At 46.4% G+C, this 22103-nt stretch overlaps 1 protein-coding gene and 1 long non-coding RNA gene across 3 annotated transcripts; one reads left to right on the top strand and one right to left on the bottom strand.

Annotated features, from left to right (window-relative positions):
• Positions 1–491: 491 nt before the first annotated feature.
• LOC107969793 (uncharacterized) lies at positions 492–6872 on the bottom strand. The gene is made up of 4 exons (XR_001711889.4): positions 6084–6872; positions 5592–5778; positions 3824–3946; positions 492–844 (listed from the first exon to the last, which is right to left on the bottom strand). It is a non-coding gene; the product is annotated as an uncharacterized LOC107969793 (long non-coding RNA).
• Positions 6873–6917: 45 nt separating this feature from the next.
• Positions 6918–15481, top strand: KLK13 (kallikrein related peptidase 13). Of its 2 annotated transcripts, none has more exons than XM_001160106.5 (5): positions 6918–6997; positions 11429–11615; positions 11955–12223; positions 13374–13510; positions 15278–15481. In XM_001160106.5, exons 1-5 carry the CDS (start codon positions 6946–6948, stop codon positions 15464–15466), a joined length of 834 nt encoding a protein of 277 aa, XP_001160106.4. In that variant the 5' UTR covers positions 6918–6945; the 3' UTR covers positions 15467–15481. The 2 variants fall into 2 exon arrangements, with proteins under 2 accessions (XP_001160106.4, XP_063656878.1); XM_063800808.1 differs by lacking the exon at positions 6918–6997 and adding an exon at positions 7069–7415 and having other exon boundaries at positions 11429–11488.
• The last annotated feature ends 6622 nt before the right edge of the window (positions 15482–22103 follow it).

Genomic DNA, 22103 nt, shown 5'->3' with positions numbered 1-22103 from the left:
GGGACCAAGGGGCCTAAAGGCCTATTCTTAATCAATTTCACCGAATACTGGCAAGTTTTTGTCTAACAAAGAAGGGTTCGACCAGGTGCGGTGGCTCACGCCTGTAATCACAGCACTTTGGGAGGCCAAGGCGGGCAGATCATGAGGTCAGGAGACCGAGACCATCCTGGCTAACACGGTGAAACCCCGTCTCTACTAAAAATACAAAAAATTAGCTGGGTGTGGTGGTGGGTGCCTGTAGTCCCAGCTACTCAGGAGGCTGAGGCAGGAGAATTGCTTGAACCCGGGAGGCTGAGGTTGCAGTGAGCCAAGATCGTGCCACTGCACTCCAGCCTGGGTGACAGAGAGAGACTCCATCTCAAAAAAAAAAAAAAAAAATTAGGTTTCTTCCCTCTCCACACCTTCAACAATATCCATATTTGTCACTGACGGTTCCTACGGAAGTGAATGAAGGGGGACGAATGCAGAAATAAAGACAAGAGATCTGTTTTGAAAGAATGTGTCAGGGAGCTCCTTGCTTCTGGTGAGCAAGGGCAGCCTTGAGCTTCCACAGCCCTTCATTTATATTAGGTAGAAAGAGCAGGGAGGGAGAGGTAACGGTTGATCAGCTGCTTGATTAATCACAGGTACATATAATTGTTTTCTTTGTACAACAGGCTTCAGATGTTCTTTCGGATAATCACAAGGAACACTGTGCTTGAGGCGTGACTGCCCTCAGCACCTTTTCTGGTGGCAGATGCAGTTGTCAGTTTTCCAACATCCTGCTTTCATGAGAACAGTTTTCTGTTTGCTCATATAGCCTCGAGTGGTAAACTGAGTTGGTCACGACCCCCATTTTCTCAGCCTGTAACACATATTTATTCATTCAGTAAATATTTAATGCCCATAGTTCATTTATTTATTCAGCAAATATTCATGAAATCTGATTGTGTACCAGGTATTGTTCTAGGAGCAAAATATTTGAACAATTCTTTCCTCAGGGAGTTCACATTCTAGAGGGGAGGCAGACAGAAACAAATGAATAAGTAAAACATTACGTCTGACAGATGGGAATAAATGCCATAGAAGAAAATAAAGCAGAGTAACAGGATAGAGAATGTCAGAGGAGAGTTGCAATTTTATGTTGGGTGGTTGTACAACCCAGCAGGCTTGGACTGTCCAAACCCTGCACACTACAGTGAAACTTTTGGCCCTTGCCTGGCTTCTGGGAGATAACCTCTATGCTCTTGGAATATCTTGCTAAGTAACAGTGTCTTTGTCTCTCTGGGGCTTGAGCCATGCCAGATAATCTATAACAATGTGACTTATGGTGGGGACCTAGGGACATGTTGTATCAATTTGACCTCTAGAGGATCTGGAGCTAAGGTCAGCCACACAAACAGGCAGTCATATCGATATGACTAACCCCCAATATAAACCCTGGACACCAAGGCTTGGGTGAGCTTCCCTGGCTGGCGATGCTCCAGCGTGTTGTCATACATTATTGCTGGGGGAATTATGCACTGTCCACAAACTCCACTGGGAGAAGACAGGTGGAGGCTCATGCCTGGTCTCTCCCAGACTCTGCCCGATGCACCTTTTTTCTTTGCTCATTTTAATCTGTGTCCTTTCACTGTAAGAAACCAAAACTGTAACAACTTTTCTGAGTTTTAGGAGTCCTTCTAGTGAATCACTGAAACTGTCCTGGAGACTCCCAAGAACAGTGGTCAAGAGGGCCTTCATGAAGAAGATGGCAAGAATACAGGGGACCATGCAGACATCTGGGGGAAGAGGGTTTCAGGCACAAAAGCCCTGAGATGGAAGCATGCCCAGCATTAGAGGGACAAGAGAAGAGAAGATGGTAGATGACATCAGAGGAGGATCAGAGACCAGTTGGTCTTGGGCCTTATATGCCAACCATAAGGAAATGCCACTTTTACTTGGAGTGCAGTGGATGCTACTGCAGGGTTTTGAGAAAAGTGACCTGCTCTGACTTACATTCTAAAAGGTCACTCTGGTAGCTGCATTAAAATTAGAGTGTAGGAGGACAAGGACAGAAGCAAAGAGACCAGATAGGAAACTTGCAGTAATCCAGGTGAGAGATGATGCAGGCTGAGTGGGACCAGGGTAGCAAAGATGGAATGTGGTAAGAAACAGTCAGATTCTGGATCCACCCTGAAGATAGAACTGATGGAATTTGGTAACAAAATGTATGTATGGTGTGAGAAAAGGGATTCAACGGTGAGACTGAAGTATTGACCAGGTAATGAAAAGGATGGTGTGAACATCCACTGAGAAGCCCAAGACCCACAAGAGAAGTATGTTTGGAACACGGGAAGGGCAGAGAACAGAAGTTGGTTTTGAACATGGAGATGTTGAGTAGGCAGCTGGATGTTAAGTGGAGAGTTTGAGAGTCAGACCTGGCTGGAGACATAAATTTGGGAGTCGTCAGCATGTAGATGGTATTTAAAGCCACGAGACCAGATGAGATCACCGAGGGAGTGAATATAGACAGAGGAGAGAAGAAGGCCAAGGACCGAAGCCTGAGGTGCTCCACCATGTAGAGACTGGGGAGACAGGAAGAAACCACCTCCAGACACGGATGAGAATCAACCAGTGAGTGATGAGGAAAACCAGGAGAGCATAGTGTCCCAGAAGCCAAGGAAAGAAACAGGGAGTAGTCCACTTGTTAAACGCTGCTGATAACTCCAGTAAGATGAACCTGAAGAGACGGCCCTTGGATTCAGTACCGTGGAGGTCACTGTTGCCCTAAACAGGGGCATGGTTGGTACAGCAATGGGAGAGAAAGCCTTCATAGTGTGGGCTCCAGGGAGGACGGGAGGACAGGAATTGCAGGCAGTGAGCTTAGCCAACTTTTTAGGGAAGGATTGCAGTTGTACAGAGCAGAAAATGGGCCAGGAGCTGAAGGAGAACATGAGAGTGGGGAGAAATTTTTGTTGGTTGGTTTTCAAATTTTAACGAGAGATGGGAGAAACTGTAGTATATTTGCATGCTAATGGGGCTGCTCCTTGGAGAAGAAGGAAAACATGTTGCAGGAAAGAGAACAGAGAACTGCTGGCTGGAGCAATGCCCTCCAGAAGGCAAGAGAGGACAGGATACCAGCACCAGTGGAGGCGTCTATCTTAGCTGCAGGTGCAGACTGTTCATCTAGAGAAATGGGAGAGGAGACAGAGGATGTGGGCACGCAGGTAGGTGGCAAGACCGACCTTTCTAATTTTTGCTATTCTGATGGATGAAAGCGATGTGTTATTGCTGCCCGGGATGCATGATGACTGGAGCCACATCCTGAATAACACGGATCCAGCTCTAAAGAAGAATCCATGTTTCTCAACTCCCTGTGCCTCTTTCTCACCAAGAGTCTGCTTCTCACTGGGCATCTCTCTCTTTCTACCTCTGTGCCTCTGTCCTTCTCTGAATTTTCTGTCCTCTCCCACCTGCCCCATCTTTCTGTCTCTGTGTATTTAGCCCTTTGTATCTCTCAGTCTTCCCCTCCCTTCATGTTTGCGTTGGGGCCCCTCCTCTGGGCCTGGGTGTGGGGCCTACTTTCTCATCCCAGCTAGCACTTCCAACCAGAAGTTCCAGTTCCTGCTTGACAAAGAATCCCATTTTGAAGCCAAGATAGGGAGGGGCCTCCTGGAACCGTCAGATGCCTCCATCTTAAGCTTTACTTATTTAACAGGAGCATTGTGGCCCTTGGTCCATGCCACACTCTCTTCGAAGCATTTTTGGGTATTAATCCAGTTAACCCTTCTCCATAAGGCAAGTGCTATTGATTGTGCCATTTTACAAATGGGGATGCTGAGGCACAGAGCAGTCACATCACCTGAACTCAGGCAGTCTAGCTCCAGAGTCTGAGGTCAGAACCACTAGGAACACCATCTCTTTTTCGGGTCCTTTCTTCTTCTTTCTCCAGCCCGGTTCTCTGTGGTGGAGGAAAGACCTGCACCTGTGACAGAAGCGCACTTGGATTTGGTCCAGTTTGTGTGTGACTTTCAGCCGTGGGCTTGTTCATCAAGTGAGGGGGTGGAAGGTGCCCAGCCCTCAGTGGGTCCATGACCTCACTTCAACCAGAGCTACCCAACCCGCGTTTGGCCAATCATAACCCCTAACATCAATTTGACCTGGCACTCACCCCTCAGCAAATAACAAGGCCAACCACCCTCACTCCAGGCTCCAGCTTTTCCCAAGTGAGAAAGGCTTCTCTGGAAGCATGGACCCAGGTCACAGGAGGGTACAAGTACCCCGATTTCCCACATAAGCTGGTTGCCGCACTTAACCTGGCATCCTACCTCCAGCCACACCACCTGAACACAATTCCACTCAAAAAGTGAACTCAGACCCCGCCCTGTGAGGTGGGAGAAGTCCAGGGTGGAGAAAGACAGTGACCTTTCTTTCACCTTGAGAGGTGGGGTATGACCCAGCTCACCCCCACCAAAACCTACTGCATCATAGACACTCAACCTCATGGCCAGTCCTCATCACCCATGTCAACCCACTACCCCAGCTCAACCACATCTTAACATTTCCCCATCCAAAACCTCAATCTTGGTTCCATCTTCAGCCCCAACCCAACAGTACCCCAACACCAACTTATCCCTAGATACCTCCCATCTTACAGTCTAATCCTATCCCAAAACCAGCTCAACTACCACCTCCAACTCTATACCCATCCTCATCCAATTTTCATTCACCTCCCCAAACTCATTGCATTCCTAATGTTGTCATCAGGCCCATCCTTAACCATAGACTCTACTGATTTCCTATATTAAGCCATATTTTTCTTCTTAGCAAAATACTTTGAAATGGACCCAACATTGGACACTGAGGTGTCGCCAATGCAAAGTTAGATGGGTTATCTGATTTTATGAGGTCTCTGTACCCTTTCCTGTCTTTGAGCCACTTTATGACTCTAAATTGTAGGTATCTGAGAGCAATGCAAATAATTCTTGTCCAGAAATGTTTAAATGAATTTTGCCAGGTGGAAGTACAATGGATTTCCCTCCTCCTCCCAGTGTGGAATAGCCAGTTTTGCATCTATTTGTAAATTCATTTCAGCATTCCTCGTTGTCTCTGTGCATATGGCTCTTTGTAACATCTTACTGGCTCTGCCATTTATTAATGAGTCAAGATACAATCTTTGACATATGTTCATTTCATATATGTCAGAGAGTCATGGTAAGACCATGTTTTAAAAGTTACCCTTTGACACTAGATTTGATCTCCACATCCAAATCTGAACTCCATCAATAAGGACTGTACAAGTTTCCACGTGAGCCCTCGCCCCATCCATCTCTATTCTTTATCCTCATTGTGACACCTCCGCTCTCTCACTCTTTCCAAACTTCATCTGGTCCACGTCCCTGGCTTTCTTCCAAATTCTGACCCCACCTCGGTCCTTAATCCCTAATCCTGTCCCCTCCACCCCCTAGGATTAACTCAGGGCTCCACCCAGTCATAGTTCCTGGAGACACCTACTCATTCCCAAAACACCACCCCTTCCTCCTTCCTCTCCCCCACCCCCAATCCACGTCTTCAAAGCTTTCCGACTCCTGCTTTTTCCTCTCCACCTAGGTCCCCGTGGACTCCCTCACCCCCTCTGGCCCTGCTCCTAAAAGGCCATTTCTGGAAAATGTTGCTTTCTCAGGTCCCATCTCTGCCCCCATCCAAGTCCGTGGGAGTTGATTTTCTATCCACCCAGCTGATGATTTCCTTCTTGTGTCCGGTGGTTGGCGGGAGCAGGGAGGCAGGATGATGGGATAATTGTGCGTGTCCTTGTGTCTTTCAAAAGAAAAAGGGTTGAGATGAGACTGGGAATTGGAACCTGGATGTGTTGAGAGCTAAACCTGAGATGAGGTTGGAGATGGGACTGGGGTTGAGGAACAGGCTGGAGTACTTGGTATGGTTAGGGATGGATAGGGAGGTGGGAATCTGATAGAACACGGCCATCTGGGGGCTGACTGCCTATTAAGAATTATGCATGGGGTTGGAGAAGAGGTTAAAAAACTGGGTGCAGAATGGGTTGAAGTTAGGGATGGGCATGGAACTCAGCGGGGCAGGGGGAAGGAAATGGGCTTTCCCCTTACCCTTTTTTGGGTCCTGAGGCCTGAAAGTTCACAGTGGGTTCAACTCTGCCTTGGGCGGGGTCAGACCTAGGTCCCAGCACGTCCTGGAAGCTCCGCCCCAAGCAGAGGGCCAAGCCCAGGTCGGGGGTGCCTGGAGACATCCCGCTGAGCCACTGGGGGTGGAGAGGGGGAGGCCAGGGACCAGGAAATGCTGAGCGAGCTGGGGGAGGGAGTTCAGGGGTTAAAAGCCATGGTTCGGGGCTGAAGTTCTAGACAGCTGGCGGCTGACGCTCCTCGCGGGCCCCTCACTCAGGTAGGGTCTGCCTGGGGCGGGGGCGGGGAGGGGAGGAGGGCAGGAAGGGGAGAGAAGAGGGGATAGGAAGGATGGGGAAAGCAGAAGGGCAGCTGAGTCAGGGAGAGGGAGAGTGAAGCTAGAGTCTCAGATCTAGAGAGAAACCTGCAGAGACGGAGAGAGGCGAAGGGCGCGGACAGATAAGAACTTGGGCTAATACCAAGCGTGTGGACAGACCCAGAGGGGTAGAATGGAAGGCAGACTCTGGAGGAAAAGGGCGAGAGTGCACCGACCACCCAGCTCGCCAGAGGGCAGGGGAGGAGGGACGGCTTCCTGGGGTGAGGGGCTGCACGCCGGAGCCCCAGGAGGTTGCACACTGTTCCTCCCACCTCGCCACCGCACCCCCATCAAGGATGGAATTGGAGGTGGGGGGCAGATTCCAGGGTCAGGGCTGTCAAGAGTGAATGAGGCGAGGAGACATTCAGGAGCAGAGAGGTTTCAGACGCGGAGGTTCCGGGCACGCCCTCAACACCCCCTTCACCTTCTCCTCAGGCCCCGCCCGCCCTGCCCTCCCCTCCCGATCCCGGAGCCATGTGGCCCCTGGCCCTAGTGATCGCCTCCCTGACCTTGGGCTTGTCAGGAGGTAAGAATGCGCGGGGGTGGAGGCGCGGCGGCCATTCGGGACAATGGTAGGAGGGGTCAGGCCGGAGGGGGAGGGGGCGTGGGAGCCGCGAGCTCCGCCCCCCGCCCACTCGGGGCCGGGTCCAGTGGGGACAGCTCAGAGCTCTTCCTGCTTGTCCCTGGGTGACCTGGTTTCCCGGCTGAGGTTGGCCCTCCGACCCCAGACCCCTCACCTCCCAAAATACCCTCGCAGCAGCCCCTCCCGCGTTCAAGGCTTCCTGTCCTCTCTGGAAAGCTGAAAGACATGGGTTCGCGTCCTGACGCTGCCGCTTTGAGCCAGTAGCCTAGCAGCTGCTTTGTGCCTAAATTGTTTTCATCTGGAAAATGGGCTTAATCTATAAGTGCTTACCAGAGAAGGTCACTGTGAATATTGAAACGAGGTAATGCGTCTAGCCTTCAGTATGTCGCAGGTAGAAGGGACTTGAAAGTTAGCCACTTAGCCGTTATTACTTTATTAGTAGTATTCCTTTTTTTTTTTTTTTTTTTTTTTTTTGAGATGGAACCTTGCTCTGTCGCCCAGGCTGGAAGGCAGTGGCACGATCTTGGCTTACTGAAACCTCCGCCTCCCGGGTTGAAGCGATTCTCCTGCCTCAGCCTCCCGAGTAGCTGGGATTACAGGCGCCCGCCACCACGCCCAACTAATTTTTGTATTTTCAGCAGAGACGGGGTTTCGCCATGTTGGTTAGGCTGGTCTCGAACTTCTAACTTCAAGTAGCCCGCGTCAGCCTCCCAAAGTGCCAGGATTACAGGCATGAGCCACCGAGCCCGCGGGGCCTCTAGTATTCTGTCTTCATACTCAGCCCCTTCCAGAACCTTCTAGATTGTTATTTTAATCCTTGGGTTGACCCCAAACCTATGTGACCTCACCCCAAATTGGTAGTCCTTAAGATCCTTATGGATCTTTCCCATCTTTCCCTGCCGTTGTAGGCAGGTTCTCTGGAAACCCCATTCATGAATCATTTATTCATTCAATAAACAGCTATTAAACACCGGCCACTGTGCTGGGTGCTGTACAAGCAGAGACACAGTCCCTGCTCTCAGCACCTGGAGTCTAGCGGGGACAGACGCAGATGTTATTCAAACAATTATCCAAATAATTAGTTAATAATTATCTTGACATGAGGTGAAGACTTCAAGGAGCCAAGCCAGGGGCCTAGAGATGTAATGGCGGCTTCCCGACCGGAGGCCTTCCCAAAGGGCTTGACCCTTGAGCCAAGACCTGAAAAAGGAGGGATCTGTGGGTGCCTGGCACCTGGCACCATCCTTGGCCTGAAGGTGGGGTGGCTTTTCTCCTCTGGCGACACTCCCTGGATTCATGCCCGTGCCACTCCTGAGTGCCACACCCTAGGCTAGGAGACCCACACGCTACACCTTGTGGAGTCCTCAACAACCTGGCGAGGTAGGTGCATTGTAATTACTCCAATTTCATGGCAGAGAAACCTAGGACTCAAAGACAGAAGGCTCCTGCTCCAATGACACCGGCGATGCCTGAGTCAGAATCCTAATCAAGGTTGTTTTCCCTGTCCATATCCTGGACTTGAGGCTCTGAAAACCATTTTTATAACTTTTGACCTAATCATTTGCTTAAAGTTAGCTTTTTTTCTTTTTTTTTCACTCAAACAAAAGCATGTTCAAGTTTATATTACTGTCCTGAATAGAGAATAGAATTCTTTGTCATAAATAGAAGGTAAGGAAGGAAATAAATCCTGCACAATGAAAAGAAAATAATATGTTTATTGGGTTGGACCACCTGAAATTGCTGATACTTGACCCTTTTTGACCTTCCTAAAACAACTTTTGCAGATGGTTCAGTGTAATAAATGTTAGGTGGCCTGATGAGGCTTCTGTGTCCTCCTGGCTTTGAAAAGTGAGCTCAGTGAGGATTAGGGAGGTGTTAAAACCATATTAGCACCATCCTGAGACTTTATCCTTGACAAAATCAGGTTTAAAAGAGAACTGGATGCTGGTTCAGCGTCTGAGTGTGCGATTTAATGTTACTTAAATCTCATCTCTCTACCATCTAAAATGATCCTGTGCTCACCGATAACTTCTGTCCCTAACTGCAAACCACTGGGCTAATCCCACTGCTTGCCCTGTAGTTGGGGAAACTAGCTAGGGAGGCAAAGGGACCTCCTGTTGTAGCTAATAATTAATAATAACATTTCCCACTGACTGAGTGCTCTCCGTGCCACCTGCTGTGCTGCACGGTTTGAAATGCAGGATCATCTTGAATTCTTCAACTGCGCAATGAGAGATGAACTATTACTTTTTCTACTTGACAGCTGGGGAAACTGAGGCTGGTGATTTGCATAAGGTCACACAGTCACAAAATGGCATGCATGTTCAGGATTGGATTCTCCCTGTCCCACGGACCCCTGCTGTGCTTTCAATGCCAGACACAGTGCCTGGCACACACAGCATTTATTTACTGAGCCCCCATTGTGTGCCAGGCACTGTGTTAGGTCCTGGGAATATGGTACCGAATAAAGCAGTTAAGGTGCCTGTTGTCAATGGAGCTTACAGTCAAAGTGGAGAGATTTTTAAAAACGAATATATACAAATGTGAAGAGAAATGAATAGCAATCATTGTTCTGATGAAAACCAACTGGAAGAATGTAATGGGGGAGGAGTCGGGACCAGGAGAGTCAACATTAGACCAGGTGGTCAGGGAAGGCCTCTCTGAAGAGGAGACATTTGAGCTGACCTCTCAGAATTAAGAAGGACCCAGACATACAACCTCTAAATTCTGAGGGTCATCCAGTAGAATATTCCATATATGTATATACGAAATATCCTTTATCTGTGCTGTCCAATTATCCACTAGCCCCTTCAGGCTATTGAACATTTGAAATATGGCTGGTGTGACTTAAGAACTGAATTTTTAATTTAGTTTTACTTCATTTTAATTAGTTTAAATTTAAATAGCCACATGTAGCTAGTGGCTACCATATTAAACAACATAGGTCTGGAGAAAGGACTGTGCAGAGAGAGGAAATAGCAAGTATAAAATGTCTAGTATGGGGGCATCCAAGATGATTTAAATTCTTTTTTTCTTTAAATGCCTGGTGTGTTTGAAGAACAGGCCCATGAGGCTGGACTAGAGGAAGTCAGAAGAAAGAGGTTGGAGATGGGGTCAAAGAGGCTGGCAAGGGCCAGACAGCACAGAGTCCTGCACACCTTGGGAAGGCTTTTTGGATTTTATTTTAAAGAAAGTTGAGCCTGGGAACAACATCTGACTTTCTCTGTTTGAAGAGTCCTCAGCCTACTTTGAGAAGACTGGATCGGAGGGATGTAAAAGTGGAAGGATTTAGGTTAATGTTGTAGTCATTTGGGCTACAGAAGATGGGGCATGGACCAAGATGGTGGCAGAAGTGTGGAGATAACTGGATATTTGGGAGATAAAACCAATAGGAACTGGTTGTGAGTGATGAAGGAAAGAGGAGAAGCAAAGATGACTCCCAGGTTTGGGGCTGAGCACTGAGGTGGGAAATACTGGAGCGAACAGTTTTGATTGAGAAGAATCAAGTTGGGAATACAAAGCTTAAGATGCCTGTAAGGCATCCAAATCAACAGTGTTTGAGTTTTGAGCTTAAAGAAGAGTTCAGGGCTGGAGATGATTAGCCTATAGCTGGTATTTAAAGCCATGGAGGCAACCAGTATATATGCAGTGAAAGGATAGAGAGATGGGTGGAAAGATGATTGGATGGATGCATGGATGGATATATGGATAGATGGATGGATGGATGGTTGGATTGGATGGATGGATGGATGGATGGATGGATGGATGGATGGATGGATGGATGAATAAATGGACCAGTGGATGGAGGGACAGATGAGTGGATGGATGGTTGGATGGATGGATGGATGGACAGATGAGTGGATGGATGGTTGGATGGATGGATGGATAGATGGTTAGATGACTACCTAAATGGATGAATGGATAGATGGATGAGTAGATGGATGGACAAATCAATAGGGTGAATGGGGGATGGATGATTGGATAGATTGATGGATAGATATTGCCTAGGTGGATGTGTAGGTCAGTCTCACTTCTACCTCCTGAAATCCATCTTCTGGTAGAATGATATAAAAAATGCATGTGGAGAGAAAGTCAGGCTCCTGCTTACCTATCAGCAACATCCTCATGTTGTGAACTCTTCTGTTAACCCCCAGTGGAGGATTTGGTACTTCCTGGGAAAAGAATGTCACCTCTTTGCCCTAATTCATCTCCACTTGGTCAAGAATAGCAACTGCCACAGGTCGGCAAATTCATCTTCAGTTCCTGGTCACCCAGGGCAATAATCTGTCCCTTACCCCAAACCCAGAAACCACAACTCCAGGGCTCCTCTGCCCCCTGGATCCCAGTTTTCTAACAATCTCTCTTCTTTACCAGGTGTCTCCCAGGAGTCTTCCAAGGTTCTCAACACCAATGGGACCAGTGGGTTTCTCCCAGGTGGCTACACCTGCTTCCCCCACTCTCAGCCCTGGCAGGCTGCCCTACTAGTGCAAGGGCGGCTACTCTGTGGGGGAGTCCTGGTCCACCCCAAATGGGTCCTCACTGCCGCACACTGTCTAAAGGAGTATGTGGGGGCCGGGGGAGCATGGGGTAGGGATGAGAATGGGACTGGGATTGTGGATGGGGTAGAGTTGGATTTGAGGATGGAGTTGGAGTTAGGGTTGGGGATAGACATGGGAGTGAGAATGAGGTTTGGGGTTGAGATATGGGGATTGGGTATGGGAATAGAATCAAAGTAGGGGATTTGGATGGGATTGAAGTTGAGGATGGGGGAGATGTATTTGGAGATGAGGAAGGTAGGATGGAGAAGAAGTTAGGTTGGGGATGGGAAGAGGTTGGGGCTGGGATGGGGATGGAAATGGGCTCATCTTCTTTCCTAACCACCTTCTTTCTGCACCCACAGGGGGCTCAAAGTTTACCTAGGCAAGCACGCCCTAGGGCGTGTGGAAGCTGGTGAGCAGGTGAGGGAAGTTGTCCACTCTATCCCCCACCCTGAATACCGGAGAAGCCCCACCCACCTGAACCACGACCATGACATCATGCTTCTGGAGCTGCAGTCCCCGGTCCAGCTCACAGGCTACATCCAAACCCTGCCCCTTTCCCACAACAACCGCCTAACCCCTGGCACCACCTGTCGGGTGTCTGGCTGGGGCACCACCACCAGCCCCCAGGGTATGCACCCACACAGGTGGCCTGAGGCCCCATAGGAGTGGCTGGGGAAACAGGGGCAGAGATGGGAGGGAAGGTCTGAGGTAGGTTCCTTTATATATAAAAATATAAATAAGTAAATAAATATATATATTTAAAGTTAGCTGTATCCTTTATATAAATATAAATTCATGAATATATAAAAATATGAGTATATAAATTCATGAATATATAGAAATATAAATAGATCTAATATATGAATATATTATATGATGTATATTATGTATTATATAGTAATATAATTATATATTATACAAAAAGTATACAAATTAAATGTATTTTATAAATTATAAAATTTATCAATTATGTATTTTAAACATGTATTTCTGCATAATGTATATATTACAAATATATAATCTATATTTAAATTATATATTATAAATGTATTTTATAAATGTATACATTTATATATTTATATACTGTAAATGAATTTTATCATTTATAATATATAAATCATACATATAAAATGTTTATATTTCTATAATTTATAAAATGTTTAATATATTAAATATGCTTATTAATGAAATGTCTAATAATTCAATTTAATAATTCTATATCATTACTTAGTAAGTATAATACATTATATATGTGAATATAAAGTTGATGTATATACCGACAAGAGCCCTTTGCATCTCCCTAGCAATCCCTGACTCTCTCCCAGCCTCATGTTTGTATCTTTCTCCTCAACATGCCCTGTCTCTCTTCCTACCATTCTATCCAACTCTCCCGTAACTCTTCCCATCCCTGTTCCTGCTTTTCCCATCTTTAATTCTCTATTTCTGACCATCTCCCTATTCCAACTCCCTCTCTCCAACTTTCTCTCCCCAGCGCTGGCTCCACCACTCTCCTTATCAACCTTCCATTCTCTTGTCCCTTCCCTCCTTGTCCTTCCCTCCACTTTTCTCCTCATCTCTCCCTTCCCCTCTCTCCCATGTCCCTCCATATTTCTGTCACTTCCGTTGCTTTACCCAGATAGGTGCTCATCTCTTCTCCCATCTTTCTCTTCCCATCTCAATTTTCTATCTACTCTTTACCCATTCAACTCGCCTATTTCACCTTCATCCCATATCCTATCCAGGTCGGATACCTTAGACCTTCTCTTTCTTCTCCCCAGTGAATTACCCCAAAACACTACAATGCGCCAACATCCAACTTCGCTCAGATGAGGAGTGTCGTCAAGTCTACCCAGGAAAGATCACTGACAACATGTTGTGTGCCGGCACAAAAGAGGGTGGCAAAGACTCCTGTGAGGTGAGGCCGGGAGGCTGGTGGGTGTCTTGGACAGGATAGAAAGCCAGAATGGAAGTGACAGATGCTGGGGAAAAAGCTTTGTTTCCAGCCTTAGGGGAACCAATCTTTATAAGATACAATGTCCCCTCACATAGGAGGTCAAGACAAAAAGGGGTACCCAGGGATGGCAGGAATAATTCATCATAAGCCCCAGCTTTGACTGAGTGGCTGCCCAGATCCCTGTGTTGAGATGCATAAAGGTTGGTATTCTTTCACTTGTGAGTGAAACCAACTCAAACTGGCTTAAACAAAATGCAGGCTTTTGTAACTGAAAATCCAGGTTGTCTGGCTTTAGGCACAGATGGATCCAGGTATGCAAATTGTGTGTTTGGAATTCTGTCTTTCTTTTAACTCTCAGCTCTTCTTTATTCTGTTTTGGCTTCATTCTCGGTTAGATTCTTCCCATGACAAGATGGCCCCAGCAGCTTTGAGCTTACATCCTACCCTCTAGGCAACCCTATTAGAAAGAGAACCTCTCTTTTCCAATAGTTCACACAAAAGTCTTAAGCATGATTCTCACTAGGCTGACCTAAGTCATGTGTCTTGAGCCATCACTCCACCAGAGCTGTGGGATTCTCTGATGGGCCAAGCCTGAGTCACATAGTTAACTGTGGGTGCTGGAGAGGGGCAGGGACAAACTGCATGGATTGGAAGTGGAGAAGGGCAGTTCCCCAAATGAAAAAATCAGGAGAGGCTGTTACCAAAATAAGGGGAAATGGCCAAGTACAGTAGTTCATGCCTGTAATCCCAGCACTTTGGGAGGCTGAGGTGAGAGGATTACTTGAGCCCAGGAGTTTGAGACCAGCCTGGGCAACATAGTGAGACTCTGTCTCTACAAAAAGAAAAAAAAAGTTTTTAAATTAGCCAGGTGTGGTGGAGTACAACTGCAGTCCTAGTTACTCGGGAGGCTGAGGCAGAAGGACTATTTGAACCCAGGAGTTCAAGGCTGCAGTGAGGTATGATCATGCCACTGCACTCCAGCCTGGGTGATAGAGCAAGGCCCTGTCTCTAAAACAAAAAGAAATAAATAGAGCAAGACACTGTCTCTAATAAATAAATAAATAAAAATTTAAAAATGAATGTTTAATTTTTTAAAAATAAGAGGAAATGGATACTACATGAGCAAAAAATAGCCTTCATCAATAAAGAAGTTGAGATTTGATTCAGTGAGAAAGAGTATGATACTATATTAATGATATGTGCCTTGATCGATTAGTGATGTCTGCCTTGGGCCCAGGAAGAGAAATAGACTTACACGTGTGTTGCATACCCTGCCCAGATATGGATGGGTTCACTCAATAGTGAGAGACACAAATGAGCCTTAAATAGGAGCAGGGTCAGCTGGTGTGGGCCAGGGGGTGCAAGGTGGGATTTAGTACCAGGGAAACAAAAATGGGTATGAAGTAAGTTGTTACCATTTTAATGAAACTGAGGAACAGAGAAAAACACAGAAATTTCTCTGTGTCTCTCTTTCTCTGGGCCTATCTCTGTCTTTCTGTCCCTATTTCTGTCTCTTGCTGTCTGTCCCTCTGTGTTTGTCTTCTTGTCTGTTTCTCACTGTCTTCATTGCTTTCTCTCACACTGTGTGTGTCTGACTCTGCCTCTCTGAGTCTCCTTCTCTGTGTGTGTCTCTCTCCATCTTTCACTCTCTCCCCACACCTCCCTGTCCCTGCCTTGTTCAGCCCCAGCAAGGACCCACCTCTTTCTCTCTTTCTTTCCCCAACTCAGGGTGACTCTGGGGGCCCCCTGGTCTGTAACAGAACACTGTATGGCATCATCTCCTGGGGAGACTTCCCATGTGGGCAACCTGACCGGCCTGGTGTCTACACCCGTGTCTCAAGATATGTCCTGTGGATCCGTGAAACAATCCGAAAATATGAAACTCAGCAGCAAAAATGGTTGAAGGGCCCACAATAAAAGTTGAGAAATGTACCGGCTTCCATCCTATCACCATGACTTCCTCACATGGTCTGCTTAGCCCTTCTCTGCTCCTTATTCCCAGTGTTCCATTTGAACCAGTGATCCATGTCCTGAAAAATGCTCAATCCCAGCTAACATTCCATGTTTCAGAAGCATTCAGGCACTGCCAGGCTTGCAGTCTCCCAGATGTTGCGTCCCTGAAACATCTCAACAACCTGAATGTCCCAACCCAGACAATGGCCCAGGTCTCTCAACTGCATCAGTGTGGCTTCCATGAGCCCAGATCACCACCTGAACGTTCTGTCTGTGGCACATTCTTAAATATTTCCATCAGCCCATCTCAACAATATATGTCCTATAAATGGACCATCCTTGACAACATCCTCTAACTCTTCAAGTATTTATTCAATGCCAGTATCCTAGACCTTCTATTTTTTGCACTCAAGAAGGCTCTAGACTCCCATGATAGTTCATCCTGAAAATATTCTCTTATGCCCACAATCTTCTGCCCTGACAACATTCTGTGTACCTCTGTGACTCACCACAGCTAACATTGGATCCTCAGAATAGTTCATTCTCACACTGTTATGGGTATCTCAGATGTCCCAACCCAACCTGCATCCCACATTCTTCCAATACCCCACCTCTGCCAACATTCCCTCTCTGAATCAATGGCACCCTAGTCTCTAGAGTTATAGGGTTCAGTATACCAAAGGGTCTTCTTGCCTGAACTATATTGTCTACCAAATATTCCGTCTTGTATCCCCTCCATGAACATCCTTGTTCAGTGTCCCTTGCTGTTACATCTTTGTGCATGACCCTAAAATGTAGTGCAAATCCTTGCTTTGGACAAGTTATAAAACTCACAGTCTCTGTGCTTTCTCATCTGTAAAATGGGTTCATAATTTTTTTTAATTGTAGCATTATTACAAGAATAAATGTCAAGCATTTATCACTATTATTATTTGCATGGTTCCCATAAAATATTACTTTAGAATGTTAATAACAGCCCTTCGAATTTGCAGAGCGTCCAAAAAAAGTGTTGCACTGATTTATTTTCCTCAGGAGACATTTCTTCAGTGTTGACTATGTGCAAGCACTCTCCTGGGTGTTGTTAAATATAGTTTATTTACTCAACAAATACTTGTACCTATCAAGAGCCAGGCACTGTTGCAGAGACAAGTGATAACCAATGAGTTAAACAGATAAAAACTTCTGCCCTTGTAGAACTTACATTCTTTTCAAGAAGTCTCCATAACAATGAATAAAGAAATAGGCTGTCAGGTGGTGCTGTAAGCCATAGCAAGAAATGAAACAAGGGCCATATGTGGTAGCTCATGCCTGTAATACCAACACTGGGAGGCCAAGGTGGGAGGATCGCTTGACACCAGGAGTTCAAGACCAGCCTGGACAACATAGCAAGATCCCATCTCTACAAAAAAGTTTAAAAAATTAGCTGGACATGGTGGCACAAGTCTGTAGTCCCAGCTAATCAGAAGGCTGAGGCAGGATGATTGCATGAGCCCAGGAGTTTGAGGCTGCAGTGAGCTGTGATTGTGCCAGTACACTCAAGCCTGGGTGACAGAGCAAGACCCTGTGAAGAAGAAGGAGAAGGGGAAGGGGAAGGGGAAGGGGAAGGGGAAGGAGAGCAAGAGGAAGAGGTAGAAGAAAGGATTAAGAATTGGGAATGTAGGGTTGTATATGTGGAAGGGGTGGCATTGCAATTTAAACAGCATGGTCAGGGAAGAGGACCTAACTGAGATGGTAACATTTAAAGAAAGACCGAAAGGATGAAGGGAAGGAGCAAAGCACATATCTGAGGAGCAGCTGCTGGAGCAGGGGATACAGCTAGTGCAAAGGCCCTGAGGCAGGAGCCTGTTTGGTGTGTCTGAAGATCAGTGAAAAGGTTGGTGTGGCTGGAGCTGGGTGAGCAAGGAGGAGAGGGTGGGAGGTGAGGGCAGAGAATGAACGGAGCAGACTGCATTGGGTCCTGTGGGGCACGACGAGGACTTTGTTTTCCTCTGAGGGAGCCAGGAGCTATGAGAGGGCTCTGAGCAGAGGAGGGACTTGAACTGATTTCAATGTGCACAGGATTCCTCTGGCTACTCCATGGGGAACAGACTCAGGGGGCCCAGCGAGGAAGGGACTACATTAGCCCAGGCAAAAGGTGACGGTTCCCGGACCAAGGTGATGGCCGTAGAGGAGGCGAGAGGTCAGATTCTGGATCTGTTTGATGGGACTGTTGGACCATATCTGCCAACATCAGATGGGGGAGTGTGAGAAAAAGAGAAGAGTCGAAAATGACTCCAGCAATTTGGCCTGAGCAACAGGAAGGATGGAGCTTTCATTTACAAAAATGCGAGAAACTGAGAGGAACATGTTTTAGGGCAGAGATGAGGAACTTTTGTCTTGAACCGTTTATTAGACACTCAAGTGGAAATAAACTGTTCTCTGAGAATTTATAGAAAATAAACAACTATGGCCAGGCATGGAGGCTCACACCTGTAGTCCCAGCACTTTGGGAAGCTGAGGCGGGCGGATCACTTGGGGTCAGGAGTCAACACCAGCCTGGCCAACATGGTGAAACCCCGTCTCTACTAAAAATACAAAAATTAGCTGGTGGTGGCAGGCGCCTGTAATCCCAGCTACTCAGAGGCTGAAGCAGGAGAATCACCTGAACCCGGGAGGCGGAGGCTGCAGTGAGCCAAGATTGCGCCACTGCATTCTAGCCTGGGTGACAGACTGAAACCCTGTCTCAAAAAGAAAGAAAAGAAACAACTACACAAACTAAATAACTGCAGATTGTGATGATTTCTGTGTGATGATAATAACAAATGCAATCATTTCCATGAAGGATATAAGCAAGGATTTGTGTTAGAGAATAAAGGAGGAGGCTGTTTTGAATAGGGTGATCAAGAAGGGCTTCTCGGAGAAGGTGGCATGTGGCCAAAGGGTTAAAGGGAGCCGGTTTAGCAAAGAATGGGGGAAATACCTCTGAAAAAGGAAACCACTGGGCCAACGTCCTTGAGTTTAGCCTATTCCAGGAGCTGAGGGAAGGCCAGCATGACTGTACAGTAATGATGAACGAGTGACTGGGTAGGGAGTGAGACTGGAGGATTTGGCTGGAGCCAAATATGCGGAATCTTTTTAGCTGTAGTCAGGGAGGTGGTCTTTCTCCCATTGTAGTGGAGGAGCTCCTGGAGAGTGTCAACAGGGGAGGAATATCTGAAATCGGATTATCACTCCGGTTGCTGGGTTACTGGTGGAGACAAGGTGCCAGGAGGGAATACTGGAAGCCAGGAGATGAACCTGAAGCCTACTGCAGTAATCAGTGGGTAAGATGATGGCTCAGCCAACAGAGATGAAGATGGATTAGAATGAGCGTTTTGCAGTCACACTGAGGAAACTCGGCAATACAATCAATCGTATTATTCACAGTAGTTACGTTCTATAAAGTCACCTCTAACACTGAATTAGCAACTATTAAAGCATTGCTTCTAGGGGGGAAATATAGGTTCCTTCGAGCCTCTGGTCACAATCTTTTTGTCACCTGATCAATATATAACCTTGTTTTAGGTGTGTTTCTCTTTAAAGACAGCTTAATATATATGCATTGAACTCACAGCCGATGGCGATGTAACTCATGCCTGAATGAAGCTTCTCTAACATGTGTATTTTCTTTTTAAATTTTTCAAAATTTATTTTATTCATTTTATTTTTTTGAGACAGGATCTTGCTCTGTTGCCCATGCTGGAGTACAGTGGTGCAATCGTAGCTCAGTGCAGCTCTGAACTCGTAGGCTCAAGTGATCCTTCCGCCTTAGCTCCTGAGTTGCTGGGACTACAGGCGTATACCACCATGCCCAGCTAATTTTCTTTTTTATTTTTGTAGAGATGGGGTCTCACTCTCTTGCCCAGACTGGTCTCAAACTCCTGGACTCAAGTGATCCTCCCACCTTGGCCTCCCAGTGTATTGGGATTACAGGCATGAGCCACTGCACCCAGCTTTGTGTGTTTTCCCATAAGGTACATCACAGCCTTCCTGCACTTAGGATGCTAGACGCACTTTACCACTGTCCTGAGGGGGCATTTTAAACAGCGAAATCAACAAAAATGTGCAAAACGTGGCACTAACTAGACCACAAAAAGGACACTTGTTTACAGAATGAGAGCTGAAATAAGGGACAGCATCGCCTTAATCGACCTCAGCTGGGAGCATGCACCTCAGGCAATTCAAATTGTTCACCACTCTGCATATTTGCAAACAGCCGCAAAAGTCCCAAGAGTATTGGTTTGGGGGCTACCCACAGATTTTATCAAGCAGGTAAATTTGAAAATACAAATTTCATGAATAATGAGGATCAACTGTGTCTGTGGGGGTGAGGGTGAATGTTGAGGATGATTCCTGCGTGATTCCTGGTTATTTCAGGGGAGACTATAGTTTAGTGTTCAAAAACACAAAGGGTGGAGTCTGAAAGATCTGGTTTTGCCACTTTATCTTTTGGGAACCTCAGTTCTTTAATCTGGTAATAACAGGCCTTACTGCTCAGGGCTGTTGGGAGGACAGAGTGAAAGATTGGCATTTAAAGGCTCTGCACACAGCAACTTCTGAATCACCGATCCTGGTCAATGGAGAAGCAGCATGACACAGTAGCTACGGAACACAGTTTCGGGGGCCAGGCTGCCTCGGTTTGAATACTAGCTCTGTCACTTGTTGAACTGTATAGTCTTCAAATTACTCACCTTCTGTGTGCCTCAGTTTTCCCATTACTCAAGTACGTATAACAATGGTGCTTAACACCAAATGGCTTTAAGACCTAAAAGCAAAAGGTCAAACTACAAAGTTAATAGAAGATAATGGCAGAGGCCGGGCGCGGTGGCTCACGCCTGTAATCCCAGCACTTTGGGAGGCCGAGGTGGGCGGATCACGAGGTCAGGAGATTGAGACCATCCCGGCTAACACGGTGAAACCCCGTCTCTACTAAAAATACAAAATATTAGCCGGGCGTGGTGGCGGGCGCCTGTAGTCCCAGCTGCTTGGGAGGCTGAGGCAGGAGAATGGCGTGAACCCGGGAGGCGGGGCTTGTAGTGAGTGGAGATCGCGCCACTGCACTCCAGCCTGGGTGACAGAGCGAGACTCCATCTCAAAAAAAAAAAAAAAAAGAAGAAGAAGAAGATAATGGCAGATAACATTTTTGTGATTTGGGGATGAGGAAGGACTTTTCTTCCTCCTCCCCTTCTTTTTTTTTTTTTTTTTTTTTTTGAGACAGGGTCTCACTCTGTCACCCAGGCGGGAGTACAGTGATGCAATCACAGCTCACTGCAGCCTCAACTTCCTGGGCTCAAGTGATCCTCCCATCTCTCAGCCTGCCAAGTAGCTGGGACTACAGGTGCATGCCACCACACCCACCTATTTTTTGTATTTTTTGTAGAGACAGAGTTTCGCCATGTTGCCCAGTCTGGTCTCAAACTCCTGGGCTCAAGCAATCTGCCCACCTCGGCCTCCCGAAGTGCGGAGATTGCAGGCGTGAGCCACTGTGCCTGGCCTGAGGAAGGATTTTTTAAAACTTCAGAAAGACAAATCTAAAGGCAAAATAATGTTTAATTTCATTACATCAAAGTTAAAGATTTCTGTTCATCAAAAGACACAATGGACAAGGTAAATCAACATGTAACAGCTTGAGAGGTGACATTTGCAGTCTGTACTATTGACTTAAGATTGACATATTGACCCAAATATGCAAGGAAGTCCTGCAAAAAAAAAATAAGAATAATGAGCAAAGGATATGAACAGATTTATAAAGAAGGAAACCCAAAAAACTCATACAAAATATGCTCACACTCATTAGGTATCCAAGAAACACAAATACAAATAACAGTTGCTTTACATTTGTTAGATGGATTTAAGAAAATTTCAAAGTTAAGTAACCCCAAGTATTAGCAGAGATGTGGAAACACAGGAACGCTTGTGCACAGCTGGTGTGAATGTACATTGGTGTGGTTATTTCAGAAACTAATTTGGCATTGCTTGGCTGAATTAAGTATATGTACATCCTAAGACCCAGTAGTTCCACTTCTGGATGTCTACACAAAGGTAATAATTATGCACATCACAAAGGGGCAGAGATATAAGCTCTCTGTCACACAGTATTTTGCTGTGGTGGAAATTAGAAGAAACCTGGTTACCTATTAATGGGGGAGTGGATGATAGAATGTGGTGGATTCCCCCATGGAGGACTTTGCAGCAGTTAAAAGCAACAAACTAGAGACAGCAATAGGAATCAAATCTTAAAGGTATAGTGCTACCAACTACAATGGTGAAAATTTAAAAGACTGACAATACTAAGTGTTGACAAAGATATGGGCCAAGTTGAACTGGCACCACACTACTGGTGGCAATGCAAAATGGTACAACCACTTTAGAAAACATTTGACAACTTCTTTTTGTTGTTGTTGTTGTTGCTGCTGCTTGTGTGTTTTTGAGACAGGGTCTCACTCCATCACCCAGACTAGAGTGCAGTAGCACAATTATAACTCACTGCAGTCTCAACCTCCTGGGCTCATGCCATCCTCCCACCTCAGCCTCCCAAGTAGTTGGGACTACAGGCATACACCACCATACCTGGCTAATTTTT

This window comes from Pan troglodytes, chromosome 20 (genome assembly GCF_028858775.2).
Source record: "Pan troglodytes isolate AG18354 chromosome 20, NHGRI_mPanTro3-v2.0_pri, whole genome shotgun sequence".
Classification (NCBI taxonomy): Eukaryota; Metazoa; Chordata; class Mammalia; order Primates; family Hominidae; genus Pan; species Pan troglodytes.
Note: the sequence above shows the minus strand (reverse complement) of the source record. Positions and strands in the feature narration are given on the sequence as shown.